Below are 21,531 nucleotides of genomic sequence, written 5' to 3' on the forward strand. Positions count from 1 at the left end.
TCTTCCTAAATAACTTGATTGTCATGTTTGCTTGTACAATGCTGAAATGACACTGATGGTTGACATGCTTCACTTTGTGTGTGCATGGTTGATGTGCTTAAAAGTACTGACATTGCAAAACATTGCAAAAAAGTAAAAAAGCATTATAAGAAGCATTACAACAGGTCATCAATTATAACGGCAAAGCAGACAAGGAGATTATGTTGCTAAAAAGTTTAAAACATTTCATTTACTTTCTTTCTTGGAAGTTTTGCTGCTCAATCAATCATTTGATAATTTAAAAAATATGTATTTATCTTACAGACACAATAGGCATTTGAAAGTAATGCATATAACATTGTATTTTATGTTGTACCACAAGTTACTTCTCGTCCAACTTGCATTGGGCATTATTGTTACAATTAAGGTCTATATCAATGTTGATCAAATGATTATTACACACACAGTGAATGACAGTTTCTCATGTGGGGACTCTGTGGATCACTGGTGGAGAGCAGACTCTGAATATAGATAGGGATCTGTTGTTTTGTCGGATGAGCTATAGCACAGAGAGAGATGGAGAGGGAAAGACTGCCGGTCTCGCTTTCTTTGAAACTCTCCAGCGGAACAAACAGGCTTTTCTTTTCTGAACAGAAACTCTGCACATCAGCAGAGAGCAGGAGAGAGAGGGGATGCAGTATGTACAGGCGGAGGGAGTGGGGGCCGATCTGTCCATGTTGACAAAAAAGTTATGTAAGTGGATGGTCATGGTATAAACAATATTTTCCCAGTAATCAACAACCCCTTCAACCTACACAATATAGCACTTCATCAAACCGGGTCAAACACAACTTCACATGATTTGACTGTAGTAACCTGACAAAGACAGGAAAAGTATCTGTGCACTGATTTTACTGCTCACAAAGTATTATTTTATTTATGTTTCTTACTTGACCATGAAGACCTATTGGTGTATATATTGTGTAAAATAGCAGTTGGGAATACTAAAAGCAGAGTGAGGAGCCTTTGCTCTTTTGTGTCTATTCAAAAGTCTCTCCTTTGGTATCCAGCACCTACAAAAAGTGTTTGTATGTGTGCATGTTCTGTCTTTTCTCTCTGACCATAGTAATGTATCAGGGTGTATGTGTTCTGGCAGTAAAATACTCAGTAACAGTCATGTACTTGTCTCAGAGAGGATGTCTAGAAGACTCCCTCTTGACCAGAGGATTCAGAGAGTCAGGCACTGTTGTGTTATTCCCCTCCAAGTCTCAACCTATTCAACTGTTCATCACAGTCTCCCAACCCTATCCAGTCTCATTGTGGTCACTGTTTCCCTCTCTGAGTAGCGCGGTAGATGTTGATGTTCTGTGTGGGGTCGCGGTGCACCAGCTCTACATGGAAACTCTGTGGCAGAGTGTCTCTGTAGAAGCCAGGTGTCCTGTGCTCTCCTCGCATCTTGGATGAGAGGTATGCCACAGCCCCGTCCTTGCACAGGTGAGCCAGCGTGTCCAGAAGGAGGGGGTAAGTCTCAGCCAGGTACACAATATCTGCACCCAGCACCAGGTCCCAGTCTGAGGGGAAGCTGGCCTGGTACTGGCCCCAGGAGAGGGGGAGGACGGAGGGGGCGAAAGAAGGCCAGCCGGAAGATGGCATGTTTGCAGAGACATTGCTTTGCAGTTGAGGGACAACAAGGGGGAGGTCTGTCAAGGTCACATCCGCTCCTGTGAGAGTGGGAAATATGAGGTAAATACCCCATAAATGATTGCGTGATTTAAACCTTTTTTAGTGTTTCAAAGTCTTTGAAAAGTGCATTTGTAGGCTAATGTTTGTGACATGATGGAACAGTGTGATGGGAACAGCTATTAAAAATATATTAATGGATATAACAAAATTTAACAATTATGATTCAGGCTACTGAAAACAGTGGCTGCTACTGAACATCATTACCGACCTCTACTGGATGGACAAAGAATGAACCAACATATTACGCAATCGTGCTGCCAAAATGCCAACAATGCTAGTCCCTGCGCCCAACTCAATGATACGCTTTCCCTTCAGGTGGAGAGTTTTCCTCAAAATAGCCGCATAGATTAAGCGCGCATGTAACAAACAGTACGGTAAACACAACAGGCATCTCATTGCAGTCTTTGCATAAGACTACTGTATTAAATGCACTACTAATCAACAAAACGTTATTTATCATGTGCTGAAAAACTGCAGTCCATGTAGCCAGTCACTGTAATAATGGAGTCAATCGTAAACACGCCGAGGATGGCTGATCTTTAACTCTTGACCGATGAATTTGTGCACGTTATCGTCAAAAATGAACCAGCAAATAAACCGTCGTCTACAGAGAACATACCTTGTGGGATTGACCCGGGGAAAAAATGTTCTCGTTTACATGTTTTCATGTTATGAAAATATACAAAATATTAATATCAATGATGATTAGATTTAGTTTTATCGAGGTTTAAAAAACGATTCTCCTTTATAGAGGTCTTCAATTAAAATGAGGACTTTTATTATGAAAGTGTTGACCCGAAAGTGTTTTGTCACCACCATCTTGCCAAAGACAGTACAGTATGAAGACAGGCAGAAACTGCTTCTCCAATAGAAATCCCCGATCACACTTGTAGGCGATGTCATGGCGACGTTGGCTAGCTAAGCTCATGCGCAGAAACACAGGTCTAACAGTCGTCTCGAGCCAAACTGCGCATGTGCATGACGATAAATCAAAGGCAGTCCTTCGATATAAAGTTGTTTTTGACAAAAATAAAAACGTGTCAGTTTGTCACTTTCCCATAGTTGGAGTAATAACATGTTCAACTATTTAACACATTGTCTCCAATATAGGTTGTGCCTTTAGATTTCGAGAAAATTAAGAACTAAGGAATAATTTTTCACTTCTCTCGTTGACTTCTCAAACCCCAAACCCCGGCCGGGTCTGCTTGGAGGTTTCCAGGGTTAGAGTAGTGCAGAAGTTGTCATATATGCTGAGGCAGTGAAGAAAGTAGAGGAAGATGGGTCAAGGGGGAGGGATCCTGAAAGGAGTGGTGTGAGTAGTAGATCTGTAGCAATACAGAGGGATAAACCAACAAGTGATATGTTTCAGTAAGATTGGATTTTTGGCATTTATAGCAATGGTTATCAACTGTACTGCAGGGATGGAACGTAAATCGCAGAAAATAGAGGTTGTGGTGGCAGCTGCAGAGAGGTTTTGGGTGTGCGAGACTTGACTTCAGAAGAGTTACAGGGTGTGTTAAGTGGTGGTGTCCCATTCTTTCAGGCTTAGGCCTGAAGTAGGACTAAATAGATTTAAATAGTGGAGTGTGATATATATATGTTTTATTCTTAATTTTTTGTGAGTGTAGTGTTAGATGGTAGGGTATTTGTTTATTTTAAATTTTTTAATTTTTTCAAGCAAAATATAAGGGAGTTGTACTCCAGTCTAGTAGGTGGCGGTAATGCAACATTTATTGGATGCCAACCGCCATTAAACCTCATTGAAGAAGAAGAAGAAGAAGAAGAAGAAGAAGTGGCTGCATTACAGGTGGAGATGGGGGATATGCCATTGCAGATTAGGAGACAGCGGCTGGCAATGAATTATTGGGTCAACCTAGAAGGATTTTACAGGCATGCTGAGAACATGAGAGAAGACCGAACACAAGCTTTGGGTGGGTGGGTAATACCCAGGCGAAGGAGATGGGACTGTATGGAAGGGAGTTCAGTCCAACGGTAGCTATTTCTGTAATTCCACCATGGCTACTCCCACCTCCAGTAGTTGATCTAGAAGTGTTGGAGAGACTACAGAAAGATAGGGAGAGTGTTGATCCATTTGATTTGTTTAAGAGACATCTGGATACTGTGTATCAGGATTTTGTGGCCATTTACACAGATGGTTCAAAAGATCCAAGGACAGGACGTACTGGGTCAGCATTTGTAGTGTAGGAATGTGGGGTGGAAGTCAGGAAACATATTACAGATCATCTGGCTGTATATATGGCGGAGCTGATGGCCATACTGTTGGCCTTGCAGTGGGTGGAGGAAGTCAAACAAGACTGAGTAGTTATTTGCTCTGATTCATGTGCAGTGTTAATGAGTCTCCAGTCCTTTAGCTCACAAGGCAGACAAGACGTGCTTTATGAGGTGCAACAAACCCATGGCAGGATTAAACAGATGGGTATACAGATAAGATTTACTTGGGTCCCAGCCCATGTGGGGGTGGAGGGGAATGAGGCAGTAGATGTACTGGCTAAACAAGCTCTTAGTAGTCGGGATGTTGATGTTGAAGTTTCAATTAGCAAGGCAGAGGCAAAAATACTGATATATACAGTGATGGTGCAGAGATGGCAGGAGCAGTGGAATAGAGATAATAAGGGAAGGCATTTATTTCAAGTACAGAGGAAAGTCGGGGAGGGGAGGACGGCAGGAAGGGACAGAAGAGAGGAGGCTATTTTTACAAGATTAAGGGTGGGACACAGCCAGTTGAATAAGACATTAAATGTGATAGGAAAGCATCCAACAGGAAAGTGTGATTATTGTCAGGAAACAGAGACCTTGGAGCATGTATTGCTACAGTGTGGGCAGTATCAGAGGGAAAGAGAGAGGATGATATTTAGTATGAGGGAGAAGGGGATACAGGAAATTAGTTTAAAGAGTATATTGAGTAGAACGTCATTAGATATAGTTTCAAATATTTTGTTATCTTTTTTAAGAGCAACGGGGCTGTCAGGTAGGATTTAGTTTCTCCGTCTCTGGCCCACACTCCAGTACAGTAGGTGGCGGTAATGCACCATAACGTTGGATGGCAACCGCCGATAAACCCCACCGAAGAAGAAGAAGAAGAAAAAGAAGTGTATTTACGTTTCCACGTAGCTAGAGAAGGCCGTTCTTTTACCACCGACCCGCTCTCTCCTTTCCATTTTTCATTGAAAACAAACGGTATCGGTCATATTTTATGGTTTTATTTATGTATTTCGTGAAAGCGACAGATACAGAACAAAGTATATGAAGATAGAAAAGGAAAGAACCCCTCGATTAGCCGGTGGGCGAGCGTGCCTGTTGTTTTGCTGGCTAGTTAACTTTCCTTGTATTGTAACTTACTAAAAGTAAACTAGCTAGCTAGGTTCTCGTCGTAGCTACTGCCACTGGTTGTTATTTGATAGCTGTACATCCTTCTTGTGTAAATTAATCATGGCAACTAGGCGCCTGACCGATGCCTTCTTATTAATGCGGAACAATGCAATCCAAAATCGGCAGATATTGGCTGAGCAAGTGAGTACATACGACCCCCGTCGTACTCTGAGTACACGTAGCAATGCTGCGGTGAGTCTAACGTTAATCGTCTGGATTTGACATTTGATTTGTGTGTGTTATGATAGCTAACACATTCATAAGTTAGACGTAACTTGGTTAAGTATTTCTTAGCTAACTGGCGAGTGACTATCTACCAAACATTAACCTGATGTTGGCTAATGCTGCGTTTAGCCGTCAATCTAGAAGGCAGCAGCTAGCTAGGTAACTAGCTGTCAAGCAATGTTGCTGTCAAGCTAGATGCGCACATTTGCATTGAGTCATGTCAGAGAGGCATGCATTTGGAATACTGATGCCCCAACTTGCATTTCCTGTCTAGCCAACATATTTGACCAGCTCAGTTTGCTACCAATCATCAAAGAGCGTGCATTTTCCTTTGACACGATAGTCAATTGAAGCAATGCATTTGTCATTGTAAGAAACTAAGTAAAAGATCAAGGTAGAACATGAAATACATTTTTAGGGGCAGTGTTCAATACTTGATAAAGAAGTCACAACCACAGTGCATGCTGGAATGAGTTGGTTGGTCTTTTGTCAAATGTAACAATTGACATGTTACATTTCGTGAGGTGTTGTTTGTTGATAGTGTGTGGCCTCTGTATTTGCCCCTTTGCCTTAGTGAGTTGCACGTCTACCTAAAAAACCTCCCATTAGGCTAGATGGTGCTGTGGTCTCAGTTATAGATTTAGTTGATCCTGTGCTTGGTAAACTGTTCTTTTAAACTTATTTAATAAACGTTAGATTAATATGGTTGTTACTAAGATATTTGTTTGCTAGAATTTAGAATACCTAGTTTGCACTGTTGGTCATTGTTACATTTCAAACATCCTGGACTGATACATTTTATTTTAAATTATTGACCAGGATGCAGGATCTTTTACAAATACTGTATATGTAAGTCTATAATATGTTGTAGCCTAATTTCGTTTGTATAGTTTCAAAACTCTAAATTGTTTGTAGTTTTCCCTTTCAATCCCTCATTAATTCATTAATTCACCCTACTTCTGGGCTCGAAGGTGTTTTGGCTGTGGGACGGTTATTGTGTGCAGCAGCTTCCTAGTAGATTTCAATCCAGACTTTGAAATTCCTGACTTCGTTTCATTCACCTGATCGTGGATAGTAGCTTGGATAGGCTACTCAGAATTTTGTTGGCACTGATAGCACCAACTATCAAATGTTTGTTTGGATCAAGAGCAAATCTGGTGGTTACTAGGCTTTGAGTTTATCTGATTGATATAGCTTAGGTGCTCCTTGTTTTTATGGCACTGTCTCTTGTATGGTGTTCTACATGCTCACGCTGAGTGATCTGCATATCAAAATCCTCTTATAATGTTAATCTTTGTCCTGCATCTTTCCTTTCTCTAGGCCTATATGAAATGGTTCTGCGGTTAGGCTAATCATTTGGGGATCTGGGACATAAGCTAGCCCTATATCTTTGCCTTCACACACGCTCTTATGTCACACTTCACTGACCCAATGTATGTAGGCCTAGCTCCTGAAGATAAGCGTCTTTACCTCAATAGGTTGCTACTATTTTTGTCACCATTTTGGAATTGATCTCAGAGGGGTTAAACGTCCAATGCAGCCATTTTTATCTCAATATCAAATAATTTATGGGTAACAATTAAATACCTTACTGTGATTGTTTTCAATTAAAATGGTAAAAAAAGAAACAAATAGTTTCTTAGCAAAGAGCCATTTCTCAAGCAATAATTTTGCTAGAACTGTCTGGGAGTGGTCTGAGTGGGGAGGGGGGAAAACTTAAAACTAGCTGTTATTGGCAGGGATCTACTTCATCTACTTACCTAGAGTCAGATGAACTTGTGGATACAATTTTTATGTCTCTGCGTGCAGTTTGATGGAAGTTACTAACTAGAGTTAGCGCAATGACTGGAAGTATATGATAACTGCTAGCATGCTACAGTAGTAGATACCATAGACTTCCAGTCATTGCTCTAACGCTAGTTAGCATTGGCTCGCGAAACTACCTCTAACTTCCTTCATACTGGATGCAGAGACAAATGGTATCCATGAGTTCATCTGACTCTGAGGAAGTAGCTAAAGGGCTTCATTGCTAAAATCCTGAAGTATCCCTTTTAACTAATTCAGTGGCTGTGGATCCAACAGTCGGCGAGTGAAGTCAGGGGATGTGCATCTGCGACAGCCGAAAGATGGATACTATAGTGGTTTACCAACAGCAAGGCTCAGATCAACATGGCAGTGTCAAAATAGCTATTATTGATTAGGTTTTTCTTTATAAATGTCTATACCCCCATATCACACACTCACGAACTGAAAACATAACCCCGTGTAGCTCAGTTGGTAGAGCATGGCGCTTGCAACGCCAAGGTTGTGGGTTTGTTTCCCACGGGGGGCCAGTATGAAAATATATGCACACTAACTGTAAGTCGCTCTGGATAAGAGCGTCTGCTAAATAATAATAATAATATGCCATTTAGCAGACGCTTTTATCCAAAGCGACTTACAGTCATGCGTGCATACATTTTTGTGTATGGGTGGTCCCGGGGATTGAACCCACTACCTTGGCGTTACAAACGCCATGCTCTACCAGCTGAGCTACAGAGGACCACTAACTAAATGACTAAAATGTAAAATGTAAATAAAGTGTAAAATTAATTGGTTAGAGAGGTCTCAAATATCACTTTCATTTGAATCCCCTGTAGCTTTAGTATCACAGAAAAATTGGTTCCTGTTTCAATCACTTCTTTGGCCACGTTCTCTTGGGTCAAACAAAAACACCCCAATGATTGGTTGACAAATGGTGCCTCCCACAATGGAGGTGATGGCTGCATGGTGCGGTTGGTAAGAAGCAACTGCAGCGACTTGAATCTGACTTCATCAAAAACGTCATGACCTTTGATCACATGATTTTTGTAAAGTTCATGCTTCTTTATACCCATAACGCAACACACTTTGAAAGGCGGAGACCGACGTTGGTCAACGTCTTGACAAAAGTGATCAGCTCGAACGTGACCCCCGTGCGGAGAACAGGCTACTAGCGTGAAGTTAGATCAAAGTTAGATCAAGCTGACTCGATGTCTGCAAGATCACATAATGATCACAGTATTCTACATAACAGAACCGAATATAATAGCATAGTGTAACGTTACTGTAAGACACCCCAAAAAAATATCATCTCTCATGAGGCCAAAACTCAACTGTGTGCGTCTCTAGGCAAAATACACAGGTAGACTATGCTACAGTTTGTTAACAACATCTTCTCTAAAATTTGCTCCCTGTACATTCTTCAAAACAACACTGTAGGCTACTTCTAAACAACACTAACTCAAGATCAAAATGTATATCCCCATTAAACTGATTGAGATCAAATGGTTGGTTACTATGGGTAAAACTTAAAGAATTATCATTGACAATTAAACGCTGTGGTGTTTTTGTCTTACAGTAACGTTGTGCTATTATATTCGTTTCTGTTATGTAGAATACTGTGGTCATTATGTGAGATCTTGCTGACATTGATTCAGCTTGATCTAACTTTATTAAACAAGCATAATTCGCCTGAGTAGCCTGTTCTCTGCACATAGAGAATATACAATCAGTGGCCAGTTTATTAGGTACACCACCCCGTTCACGAAAATGGTTCGCTCCTACAGACGGCGAGTCTCGTGGCCGTGGGTTGCTATATAACGCAGGCATCCAGTTACTGTTCGATTGAATGTTAGAATGGGCAAAACAAGTGACTTAAGTGACTTTGAGCGTGGTATGATCGTCGGTGCCAGGCGCGCTGGTTCCAGTATCTCAGAAACTGGGCTTTTCACGCACAACAGTGTCTAGGGTTTACCGAGAATGATGCGACAAACATTGTCAGCGGCGGTCCTGTGGGGGCGAAAACAGCTTGTTGATGAGAGGTCGTAGGGCAATGGCAAGAATCAACAGGCGGGCCACAAACAGGCAAATAACGGCGCAGTACAACAGTGGCGTGCAGAACGGCATCTCGGAACGCATATCTCGTCGGTCCTTGTCACAGCTGGGCTATTGCAGCAGACGACCACACCGGGTTTGACTCCTATCAGCTAAAAACAAGAAGCGGCTCCAGTGGGCACGCAGTCACCAACACTGGACAATTGAGGAGTGGAAAAACATTGCCTAGTTTGACGAAACCCAGATCCTGTTGCATCATGCTTATGGCAGTCAGGATGTGGCTTAAGCAGCAAGAGTCCATGGCACCATCCTGGTGTCAACGGTACAGGCTGGTGGCAGTGGTGTAATGGTGTGGAGAATGTTTTCCTGGCACACGTTAAATCATTTGATACCAATTGAGCAACATTTCCATGCACAAAGAATTCAAGCTGTTCTGGAGGCAAAGGGAGGTCTGACCCAGGACTAGTGTACCTAATAAACATACGTAGAACGTGATCCGCAAATGCCAGAGTCTTCGGGAAGCTCTGGATCTTTTAGTCGGCGGACTAAAGATCCTGAAAAAGTCAGATCCGCAGCCACAGCTTAACTAATTTACCAACTTGTGATGTCCCCAGGCAGGCCAAAACTCCATCCCACCAAAACAAGCTGACATTTCAGACGGTCTTTTCAAACCGCTCGTACACTAAAAGGGCATTATCATCATTTTCACAATTTAACAGTATTATTCCGAACATATATATATATATATATATATATATATATATATATATATATATATACATACACACACACACACACACACACACACACTACCAGTCAAAAGTTTGGACACACCTACCCATTCAAGGGTTTTTCTTTATTTTTACTATTTTTTACATTGTAGAATAATAGTGAAGACAAACTATGAAATAATATATGGAATCATATAGTAACCAAAAAAGTGTTAAGCAAATCAAAATATATTTTATATTTGAGATTCTTTGCTTTGACAGCTTTGCACAATCTTGGCATTCTCTCCAGCTTCATGAGGTAGTCACCTGGAATTCATTTCAATTAACAGGTGTGCATTCTTAAAAGTTAATTTGTGGCATTTCTTTCCTTCTAAATGCGTTTGAGCCAATCAGTTGTGTTGTGACAAGGTAGGGGGGGTATACAGAAGATAGCCCTATTTGGTAAAACACCAAGTCCATATTATGGCAAGAACAGCTCAAATAAGCAAAGAGAACAGTCCATCATTACTTTTAAGACATGAAGGTCAGTCAATATGGAACATTTCAAGAACTTTGAACGTTTCTTCAAGTGCAGTCGCAAAACCCATCAAGTGCTATGATGAAACTGGCTCTCATGAGGACTGCCACAGGAATGGAAGACCCAGAGTTACCTCTGCTGCAGACGATAAGTTCATTAGAGTTACCAGCCTCAGAAATTGCAGCCCAAATAAATGCTTCACACACTTCAAGTCACAGGCACATCTCAACATCAACTGTTCAAAGGGGACTGTGTGAAGCATGGTCGAATTGCTGCCAAGAAACCACTACTAAAGGACACCAATAATAAGAAGAGACCTGCTTGGGCCAAGAAACACGAGCAATGGACATTAGACCGGTGGAAATGTGTCCTTTGGTCTGGAGTCCAAATTTGAGATTTTTGGTTCCAACCGCCGTGTCTTTGTGAGACGCGGTGTGGGTGAACGGATGATCTCCGCATGTGTATTTCCCACCGTAAAGCATGGAGGAGGAGGTATTATGGTGTGGGGGTGCATTGCTGGTGACACTGTCTGTGATTTATTTAGAATTCAAGGTACACTTAACCAGCATGGCTACCACAGCATTCTGCATCTATATGCCATTCCATCTGGTTTGGTCTTAGTGGGACTATATTTGTTTTTCAACAGGATAATGAACCAACACACCTCCAGGCTGTGTAAGGGCTATTTTACCAAGAAGGAGAGTGATGGAGTGCTGCATCAGATGACCTGGCCTCCACAATCCCCCGACCTCAACCCAATTGAGATAGTTTGAGATGAGTCGGACGGCAGAGTGAAGGGAAAAGCAGCTAACAAGTGCTCAGCATATGTGGGAACTCCTTCAAGACTGTTGGAACAGCATTCCAGGTGAAGCTGGTTGAGAGAATGCAAAGAGTGTGCAAAGCTGCCATAAAGGCAAAGGGTGGCACTTTTTTGTTTACTACATGATTCCATATGTGTTATTTTATTGTTTTGATGTCTTCACTATTGTTCTACAATGTAGAAAATAGTAAAAATAAAGAAAAACCCTTGAATGAGTAGGTGGGTCCAAACTTTTGACTGGTAGTGTGCATATATAAACTCAGCAAAAAAAGAAACGTCCCTTTTTCAGGACCCTGTCTTTCAAAGATAATTCGTAAAAATCAAAATAACTTCACAGATCTTCATTGTAAAGGGTTTAAACACTGTTTCCCATGCTTGTTCAATGAACCATAAACAATTAATGAACATGCACCTGTGGAACGGTCGTTAAGACACTAACAGCTTACAGACGGTAGGCAATTAAGGTCACAGTTATGAAAACTTAGGACTCTAAAGAGGCCTTTCTACTGAAAAACACCCAAAAGAAAGATGCCCAGGGTCCCTGCTCATCTGTGTGAACGTGTCTTAGGCATGCTGCAAGGAGGCATGAGGACTGCAGATGTGGCCAGGGCAATAAATTGCAATGTCCGTACTGTGAGACGCCTAAGACAGAGCTACAGGGAGACAGGACGGACAGCTGATCGTCCTCACAGTGGCAGACCACGTGTAACAACAATCCCATTGAGCACTTCTGGGACCTGTTGGATCAGAGGGTGAGGGCTAGGGCCATTCCCCCCCAGAAATGTCCAGGAAATTGCAGGTGCCTTGGTGGAAGAGTGGGGTAACATCTCACAGCAAGAACTGGCAAATCTGGTGCAGTCCAGGAGGAGGAGATGCACTGCAGTACTTAATGCAGCTGGTGGCCACACAAGATACTGACTGTTACTTTAGATTTTGACCCCCCCTTTGTTCAGGGACACATTATTCAATTTCTGTTAGTCACATGTCGGTGGAACTTGTTCAGTTTATGTCTCAGTTGTTGTATCTTGTTATGTTCATACAAATATTTACACATGTTAAGTTTGCTGAAAATAAACACAGTTGACAGTGAGAGGACGTTTCTTTTTTTGCTGAGTTTATATCACAGGAAAATCACATGTTTGACTGCACTGGGCCTTTAATGTTTTGGCCCAATATCCAGTTATTTGTTCCTCACAATTTTTATAGATTTCTCAAAGATACCCTTTAAAGGGGGATTTCACAGGGTTGAAGAACCTCAATTCATTGACATAAAATTAATTATTTTAGACTTTTCTTCAGTCAGTCACAGAATCTGGTGACTCAAAATGAGACATTTTGGAACGTGTATGATCCCTCTTTAAACAGTGTCTGTGCGAGTGCATGCAAAATGTCTCTGTGGGAAGCTGATCACTGCTTTTTGTCTGGGGCTCACTTACTTTCACTGCTGTCTCACTTCATCTCACCTCTCCCTCTCTCCTCATTGAATGGGACTTCGCTGGGGTCTGCCAATCCCATTAGGAGCTTGATGAGGTACTGTCCAATCTCCTCATATCCAAACTGTACTTTCAGTCACAAGGGACATTTTTTAACCGTGCTTTGTATGGGTTGGAAAGTTTGCAAACAATGTTTCAAATGGGTAGTGATAACTGTGTAATATGTATGATTTTGCCATCAGTTGGCTGATGACCGCATGGCCCTGGTCTCAGGGATCAGTCTGGACCCAGAAGCTGCCATCGGAGTCACCAAGAGACTGCCGCCCAAGTGGGTAGATGGGGTAGTTGAGGTAAGAAACAATCACATGCTCTTAACTACTTCAGTATGAAAAGTTTATTACTAGTCTTCAAATGCTTAGTTTCACCATCATAAACAATGAAACTATTGAGCTATAGATACTTTAGAAAATGTCGGCCTAATATGTATTAGCCTATATAAAATTCCTAAATCCAATGTCAGTCGTCTTTCTTTAAAATTGATTTTTTACTTGGAGCTTTGGATCTTTCAATGTCTTGTTTTCTCGTGCCTCGTGTTAATCCTGTGGTTGCGTGGGCTTTCAGATTCAGTATGAAATCACACGGGTCCGGCAGAAAATGAAGGAGCTGGCTGCCCTTCATGACAAGCACATGAACCGTCCTACCCTGGATGACAGCAGTGAAGAGGAGCATGCCATAGAGATCACCACTCAGGAGATCACACAGGTAGGCCAGTGACAGCGATGGGAGTCTATACAAAAAACCCCATTGAAAGAACTTTGAAGAGAAGTCACATTTATTATTACTACATAGGAAACTTGCTGAGGCAAAATGTGACACACCTCATAAGTGTCCTTCTGGAAAAGCCAACGCCTATGCAGTGGTGTAAAGTACTTAAGTACAAATATTTTTGTAGTACTACTTAGATCGTTTTTTTGGGTATCTATACTTCACTTTACTATTTATATTTTTGACAACTTTTACTCCACTACATTCCTAAAGAAAATAATGTAGTTTTTACTCCATACATATTCCTTGACACCCAAAAGTACTCGTTACATTTTGAATTCTTAACAGGACAGGAACATTTTCCAATTCCCTGATCATCCCTACTGCCTCTGATCTGGCGGACTCACTAAACACAAATGCTTCATTTGTAAATTATGTCTGAGTGTTGTAGTGTGCCCTGGCTATCTGTTAAAAAATGCAATAATACATTTTTGGTGCCGTCTAGTTTGCTTAATATAAGGAATTTGAACTCTTACTTTTGATACTTAAGTATATTTTAGCAATTGCATTTACTTTTGATACTTAAGTATATTTTAGCAATTGCATTTACTTTTGATACTTAAGTATATTTAAAACCAAATACTTTAGGGGCTCCCGAGTGGCGCAGCGGCCTAAGGGACTGCATCGCAGTGCTAGAGGCATCACTACAGACCCTGGTTCGATCCCGGGCTGTATCACAACCGGTTGTGATCGGGAGTTCCATAGGGCGGCGCACAATTGGCCCAGCGTCTTCCGGGTTTGGGGAGGGTTTAGCCGGTGGGGCTTTACTTGCTCATTGCGCTCTAGCGACTCCTTGTGGCGGGCCGGGCACCTGCAGGCTGACTGCGGTCGTCAGGTGAACAGTGTTTCATTTTACATTTTAGTCATTTAGCAGACGCTCTTATCCAGAGCGACTTACAGTTAGTGAGTGCATACATTTTTACTCCGACACATTGGTGCGGCTTGCTTCCGGGTTAAGTGGGCAGGTGTTAAGAAGCGCGGTTTGGCGGGTCATGTTTCGGAGGACGCATGACTCGACCTTCGCCTGCCGAGCCCGTTGGGGAGTTGCAGTGATGAGACGATCGAAATTGGGGTAAAAAAATAATAAAAAATACTTGTAGACTTTTATTCAAGTAGTATTTTACTGGGTTACTTTTACTTGTAATTTTTTTATCAAATTATCTTGACTTTTACTCAAGTATGACAATTGGGTACTTTTTCCATAACTGCGCCTATGAGTTCCTAACTATTATTGTTATGAATAGTCATTTGTTAGATAGTATGATCTGATTTATATTTAAGACTTAACGTTTGTGGCTTTTATAAGGGCCTACAGTATATAGAGCCTGCTGATGTAATACTGTATGTCAACAATTATTGTCCATTCTTGTTATATAGTAGAATAAGATATATATTTTTCAGTGAGCATTTCTCCGTGTTCTCATTTACTTGGTTCTGTGTAGATGATGATAATTATTTATTTTGAATTTAAATTGTACAAAGGTCAAAGTTTTTTTGTCTTATGGCAAAGATTTATTGAGTGCTCTCTCCTTTGTCTATGTAGATGTTCCACCGATGTCAGCGTGCAGTGACCGGTCTGCAGTCTCGCTGTGGGCACTGCACAGAGCAGGAGGAGAGGCTGCTGAGAAATGTGGTGTCCTCTTTGGCAGGGAGCCTGCAGGAGCTGTCCACCAACTTCAGACACACGCAGTCCAGCTACCTAAAACGTAAGCAAGCACTCACTCAGTATTTACTCCTACACCTTGCAACTATCTTTTCAAATGTTTTTGTATTTCTATTAGTTTCCAGTCTTCCATCCCTCACTTCTCTCTCTCCTTACACAAACCTGCGCGCGCACACACACACACTCTCTACATTTATCTTTGTTTTCACCTCCACCCTCATATCATATGTCTCTTTTTATTGTCATAATGTTGATGCTTTCTGTTACAGGCATGAAGAATCGTGAGGAGAGATCCAAGCACTTTTTTGACTCTGGTCCTCTAATGGAGGAGGATGAAGACATAGCACTATATGAAATGGTGAGCTTGGAACGGACAGTGTATTTTGACATTTACCTGATCAGCATAGGTGCTCATGCATATCTCTCAGGAAAAATATAATATCCTGGTGAAATTAATATAGAATATATTAATGCATAGACAAATGTATGTCTTGTTTTTGCAAAATGTAACAAGAATGTGAGTTCCATGAAGTTGACTTGTTGAAGCCTAATGAAAATCAATGGGTGTTGTGCTTTATCTCAATGTAACAGAGGAAGTCACCCTTACATTTTAACAATACTCATCTGATACCACATTATTTATTTGGATAACCACCTAAATGTTTACATACCTTCTATTTTGTCCTGAGATGGGCAAAATAACATTTACTTTTAAAGGATTCCTCTTTTGGTGTGAGAAACAATAAAATATCAAGCCGTTTACTGAAGTGATGCAATTGTAATCAGTTTAAAAGGTGCAATGAGAACATTATGAATATCACACTGTTATTTACACTAGAGAAATGTTTCCTTACACAAGTTTGAATCCATTGATATGACAAAGGTTCTGTCCCAAATGGCACCCTATTCCCTACATAGTGCACTATTTTTTACCAGGGCCCATAGGACTCTGGTCAAAAGTAGTCCACTATTAAGGGAATATGGCACCATTTTGGGAAGCAGACAGTTATCTCACTGAGCCCATATCTCTGATCTCTCCCAGGGGTTTACAGATGACCAACTGGTCCTGGTAGAGCAGAACACAGTGATGGTGGAGGAACGCGAGAGAGAGGTCCGACAGATAGTCCAGTCCATCACCGACCTGAATGAGATTTTCCGAGACCTGGCAGGAATGGTGGTGGAACAGGTCTGTGAGGGAAACCCTATTCAGTGTTCGGAAACACGACAATTATATGGAAATAATGTTTAGGCTATACAATACAACAGTCCTTTTATCCATCATTTCATTTGACTCTGCAGTAATAGGAATAATATCTGATTTACATCACTATCAAACTGTATATGTTGTGTATATACAGTGCCTTCGGAAAGTATTCAGACCCCTTTACTTTTTCCACGTTTTGTTACGTTAAACAGCCTTATTCTAAAATGGATTTTAAAAAATAATAATCCTCATCAATCTACACACAATACCCCATAATGAAAAAGCGAAAACAGGTTTTTAGAAATGTTTGCTAATTTATTACAAATAAAAACAGAAATACCTTATTTACATAAGTATTCAGACCCTTTGCTACAGTGAGGGAAAAAAGTAGTTGATCCCCTGCTGATTTTGTACGTTTGCTCACTGACAAAGAAATGATCAGTCTATAATTTTATTGGTAGGTTTATTTGAACAGTGAGAGACAGAATAACAACAAAAAAATCCTGAAAAACGCATGTCAAAAATGTTATAAATTGATTTGCATTTTAATGAGGGAAATACGTATGACCCCCTCTCAATCAGAAAGATTTCTGGCTCCCAGGTGTCTTTTATACAGGTAACGAGCTGAGATTAGGAGCACACTCTTAAAGGGAGTGCTCCTAATCTCAGCTTGTTACCTGTATAAAAGACACCTGTCCACAGAAGCAATCAATCAATCAGATTCCAAACTCTCCACCATGGCCAAGACCAAAGAGCTCTGCAAGGATGTCAGGGACAAGATTGTAGACCTAAACAAGGATGGAATGGGCTACAAGACCATCGCCAAGCAGCTTGGTGAGAAGGTGACAACAGTTGGTGCGATTATTCGCAAATGGAAGAAACACAAAAGAACTGTCAATCTCCCTCGGCCTGGGGCTCCATGCAAGATCTCACCTCGTGGAGTTGCAATGATCATGAGAACGGTGAGGAATCAGCCTAGAACTACACGGGAGGATCTTGTCAATGATCTCAAGGCAGCTGGGACCATAGTCACCAAGAAAACAATTGGTAACACACTACGCCGTGAACAACTGAAATCCTGCAGCGCCCGCAAGGTCCCCCTGCCCAAGAAAGCACATATACATGCCCGTCTGAAGTTTGCCAATGAACATCTGAATGATTCAGAGGAGAACTGGGTGAAAGTGTTGTGGTCAGATGAGACCAAAATCGAGCTCTTTGGCATCAACTCAACTCGCCGTGTTTGGAGGAGGAGGAATGCTGCCTATGACCCCAAGAACACCATCCCCACTGTCAAACATGGAGGTGGAAACATTATGCTTTGGGGGTGTTTTTCTGCTAAGGGGACAGGACAACTTCACTGCATCAAAGGGACGATGGACGGGGCCATGTACCGTCAAATCTTGGGTGAGAACCTCCTTCCCTCAGCCAGGGCATTGAAAATGGGTCGTGGATGGTTATTCCAGCATGACAATGACCCAAAACACACGGCCAAGGCAACAAAGGAGTGGCTCAAGAAGAAGCACATTAAGGTCCTGGAGTGGCCTAGCCAGTCTCCAGACCTTAATCCCATAGAAAATCTGTGGAGGGAGCTGAATGTTCGAGTTGCGAAACGTCAGGCTCGAAACCTTAATGACTTGGAGAAGATCTGCAAAGAGGAGTGGAACAAAATCCCTCCTGAGATGTGTGCAAACCTGGTGGCCAACTACAAGAAACGTCTGACCTCTGTGATTGCCAACAAGGGTTTTGCCACCAAGTACTAAATCATGTTTTGCAGAGGGGTCAAGTACTTATTTCCCTCATTTAAAATGCAAATCAATTTAAAACATTTTTGACATGTGTTTTTCTGTATTTTGTTGTTGTTATTCTGTCTCTCACTGTTAAAATAAACCTACCATTAAAATGATAGACTGATAATTTCTTTGTCAGTGGACAAACATACAAAATCAGCAGGGGATCAAATACTTTTTTCCCTCACTGTATGAGACTCGAGATTGAGCTCAGGTGCATCCTGTTTCCATTGATCATCTTTGAGATGTTTCTACAACTTGATTGGAGTCTACCTGTGATAAATTCAATTGATTGGACATGATTTGGAAAAGGCACACACCTGTCTATATAAGGTCCCACAGTTGACAGTGCATGTCAGAGCAAAAACCAAGCCATGAGGTTGAAGGAATTGTCCGTAGAGCTCCGAGACAGGATTGTGTCGCGGCACAGATCTGGGGAAGTGTACCAAAACATTTCTGCAGCATTGAAGGTCCCCTAGAACACAGTGGCCTCCATCATTCTTAAATGGAAGAAGTTTGGAACCACCAAGAATCGGGGGAGAAGGGCCTTGGTCAGGGAGGTGACCAGGAACCCAATGGTCACTCTGACAGAGCTCTAGCGTCTTCTGTGGAGATGGGAGAACCTTCCAGAAGGACAAACATCTCTGCAGCACTACACCAATCAGGCCTTTATGGTAGAGTGGCCAGACGGAAGCCACTCCTCAGTAAAAGGCACATGACAGCCCGCTTGGAGTTTGCCAAAAGGCACCTAAAGACTCTCAGACCATGAAAAACAAGATTCTCTGGAATGATTAAACCAAGATTGAACTCTTTGGCCTGAATGCCAAGTGTCACGTCTGGAGGAAACCTGGCACCATCCTTACGGTGAAGCATGGTGGTGGCAACATGCTGTGGGGATGTTTTTCAGCGGCAGGGAATGGGAAACTAGTCAGGATCGAGGCAAAGATGAACGGAGCAAAGTACAGAGAGACCCTTGATGAAAACCTGCTCCAGAGCGTTCAGGACCTCAGAATTGGGCGACGGTTCACCTTCCAACAGGGCAACGACCCTAAGCACACAGCCAAGACAATGCAGGAGTGGCTTCGGGACAAGTCTCTGAATGTCCTTGAGTGGCCCAGCCAGAGCCCGGACTTGAACCCGATTTGAACATCTCTGGAGAGACCTGAAAATGGCTGTGCAGCAACGCTCCCCATCCAACCTGACAGAGCTTGAGAGGATCTGCAGAGAAGAATGGGAGAAACTCCCCAAATACAGGTGTGCCAAGCTTATAGCGTCATACCCAAGACGACTCCATGCTGTAATCGCTGCCAAAGTTGCTTCAACAAAGTACTGAGTAAAGGGTCTGAATACTGTAAATGTCATATTTCCGTATTTTTTATAAATAAGCAGAAATGTCTAAAAACCTGTTTTTGCTTTGTCATTATGGGGTATTGTGTGTAGATTGATGAGGGGGGAAAAAATAATTTAATCAATTTTAGAATAAGGCTGTAACGTAACAAAATGTGGAAAAAGTAAAAGGGTCTGAATACTTTCCGAAGGCACTGTATATGACTTTGTATGTCTTCACAATCTGATTATTTATTTATCCAATATCAGGGCACAGTACTTGACAGAATTGACTTCAATGTGGAGCAATCGTGTGTCAAAACAGAAGAGGGGTTAAAACAGTTACAAAAGGTAAGGACACAACATTAAAGATTGTTGATGTTTCAGCCCAATTGGTGATTATGTCCACGAAAAAGGGAAAGATGTTACCTTGCACGCAAACTTAGTTATAACATTTTCTCTCTTTGTTCTCTTACAGGCTGAACAGTATCAGAAGAAAAACCGAAAGATGCTGGTCATTTTAATTCTTACTGTTATAGTTGTTGTTCTAATACTTATTCTATTTGGGACAAAGTTCTAGTGATTAATTCCTTTGCTTTTGGTATGTCTGTGTGTATGTTTGGTGTGCATCTATATGTGCTTGTATGAGGGTCTTCTCTGTACTTTAAACGATGCTGACTATCTGTCCAACTTTCCAATCAACATCTGAAGAATCACCCCAATCTCTCGCTGTATGGCTCATGGAGATGTGTTGAATGCATGCTCCCTAAAAGAGAGCGAGGACAGCCAGGGTGAGTTCCTATTTCACTTTGCAACTGGCCTGCACACATGCCCACTGTCTGCCCCAATACCCTCTTGAACATGACCATATACTCCATGTGTCATGGTTCCTGCTGCAAACAAACACAAAAAACTCTCAAATTCCCTCGTGGAAGACTACTGATTAATTGTCATGGTCACACATTTTGCTTGTTTTTCAAGCTTGTGTGAGAGTAAACATCATCTGTCCAGTTTTATTGTAAGCTATAGCTGTAAGCCCTGCCCTCCCATGTCTGTGTTTTCAAGAGAAGAATTCTGACAACTCAGCTACTGCACAGATGAATATTGAAGGTCTATGAACAAGGAACATTTGTGTCTCGTGGTGTTGCTACAGGACCCTGGTCAGTGCAGACACTTCATTCCTTTTTGCATTTGATTCCTTTTTCACTTTATCATGGTTCCTTTTTTAAAGAGGGAGAAATGACAAAAGGTTTGCGTGTCTCTCAGTGACTGAAGAACTACAGTAGCTGATTCATTGAATACCAAAACAACCTTTTGGATTAAGAGCTGTAGTTGACCATCCTAAGTTCATGTCTCTGTACCAACAGTAGTATATTTCATGAATTTGCACATTTAGATCACTTGATGACTGCTTTCTTTTGTTTCATGACCCTCTCTATTGTCTGATATCGCTAACTGACACATTTTTTTACATTTTAGTCATTTAGCAGATGCCCTTATCCAGAGCGACTTACAGTTAGTGAATACATGTTGTTTTTTTTTTTTTTCATACTGGCCCCCCGTGGGATCAGTTGAGTTTATTCTTGTGTCTTTTATCCCTCACAGTTTGCACATATCGAAAGACTGATGGGTTTGGTTTCATGGCTGTAAAACGGTCTCCTGTATAATATGAAATTATAATTATTTATTTTGAATTTAAATTGTATAAAAGGTCAAAGGTTTTTGTCTAATAGGACAAAGATGTATTGAGTAGCCTACATTGTGTCCATGGCCTAAAGTATGGGGATGAACAATGTGATCAAGCCTTGATCTCAGAAATTACTTTGCCCATTCCACTACAAAATCAATTAAAAGTTGAGAGTACCTTTTTCTCACACTACTGTTTCTTATGAAGAATGGTCCTTTTCTGGAAAGATTTGTGACCCATTTCATGTATGCTCAAGTGTTTTTTTACTGTCCCAAATGGCACCTTATTCACTAAATAGTGTACTACTTTAGACTACGGCCCATAGAGAATAGGGTACCATTTGAGA

General features: G+C 41.5%; 1 protein-coding gene and 1 pseudogene across 4 annotated transcripts; one reads left to right on the top strand and one right to left on the bottom strand.

The window, feature by feature from the left end:
- Positions 1-1,302: 1,302 nt before the first annotated feature.
- Positions 1,303-2,113, bottom strand: LOC121576008 (annotated as a pseudogene).
- A 2,719-nt stretch (positions 2,114-4,832) lies between these two features.
- Positions 4,833-21,382, top strand: LOC121575142 (syntaxin-16). Of its 4 annotated transcripts, none has more exons than XM_041888028.2 (9): positions 4,833-5,304; positions 12,779-12,790; positions 12,936-13,043; positions 13,315-13,455; positions 15,062-15,224; positions 15,451-15,539; positions 16,224-16,367; positions 19,769-19,849; positions 19,977-21,382. In XM_041888028.2, the coding sequence occupies exons 1-9, from the start codon at positions 5,173-5,175 to the stop codon at positions 20,076-20,078; spliced, it is 972 nt and encodes a 323-aa protein (XP_041743962.1). In that variant the 5' UTR covers positions 4,833-5,172; the 3' UTR covers positions 20,079-21,382. The 4 variants fall into 4 exon arrangements, with proteins under 4 accessions (XP_041743962.1, XP_041743964.1, XP_041743963.1 ...); XM_041888030.2 differs by having other exon boundaries at positions 4,833-5,253; XM_041888029.2 differs by lacking the exon at positions 12,779-12,790.
- The last annotated feature ends 149 nt before the right edge of the window (positions 21,383-21,531 follow it).

This window comes from Coregonus clupeaformis, chromosome 10 (assembly GCF_020615455.1).
Source record: "Coregonus clupeaformis isolate EN_2021a chromosome 10, ASM2061545v1, whole genome shotgun sequence".
NCBI lineage: Eukaryota > Metazoa > Chordata > Actinopteri > Salmoniformes > Salmonidae > Coregonus > Coregonus clupeaformis.

Excerpts from the sequence above, each read along its gene's own strand:
- LOC121575142 (XM_041888028.2), top strand. The coding sequence starts at position 5,173 with ATGGCAACTAGGCGCCTGACCGATGCCTTCTTATTAATGCGGAACAAT. Across the intron at positions 15,225-15,450 it reads GCAGTCCAGCTACCTAAAAC|GCATGAAGAATCGTGAGGAG; the intron begins GTAAGCAAGCAC and ends TTTCTGTTACAG. Across the intron at positions 15,540-16,223 it reads ACATAGCACTATATGAAATG|GGGTTTACAGATGACCAACT; the intron begins GTGAGCTTGGAA and ends GATCTCTCCCAG.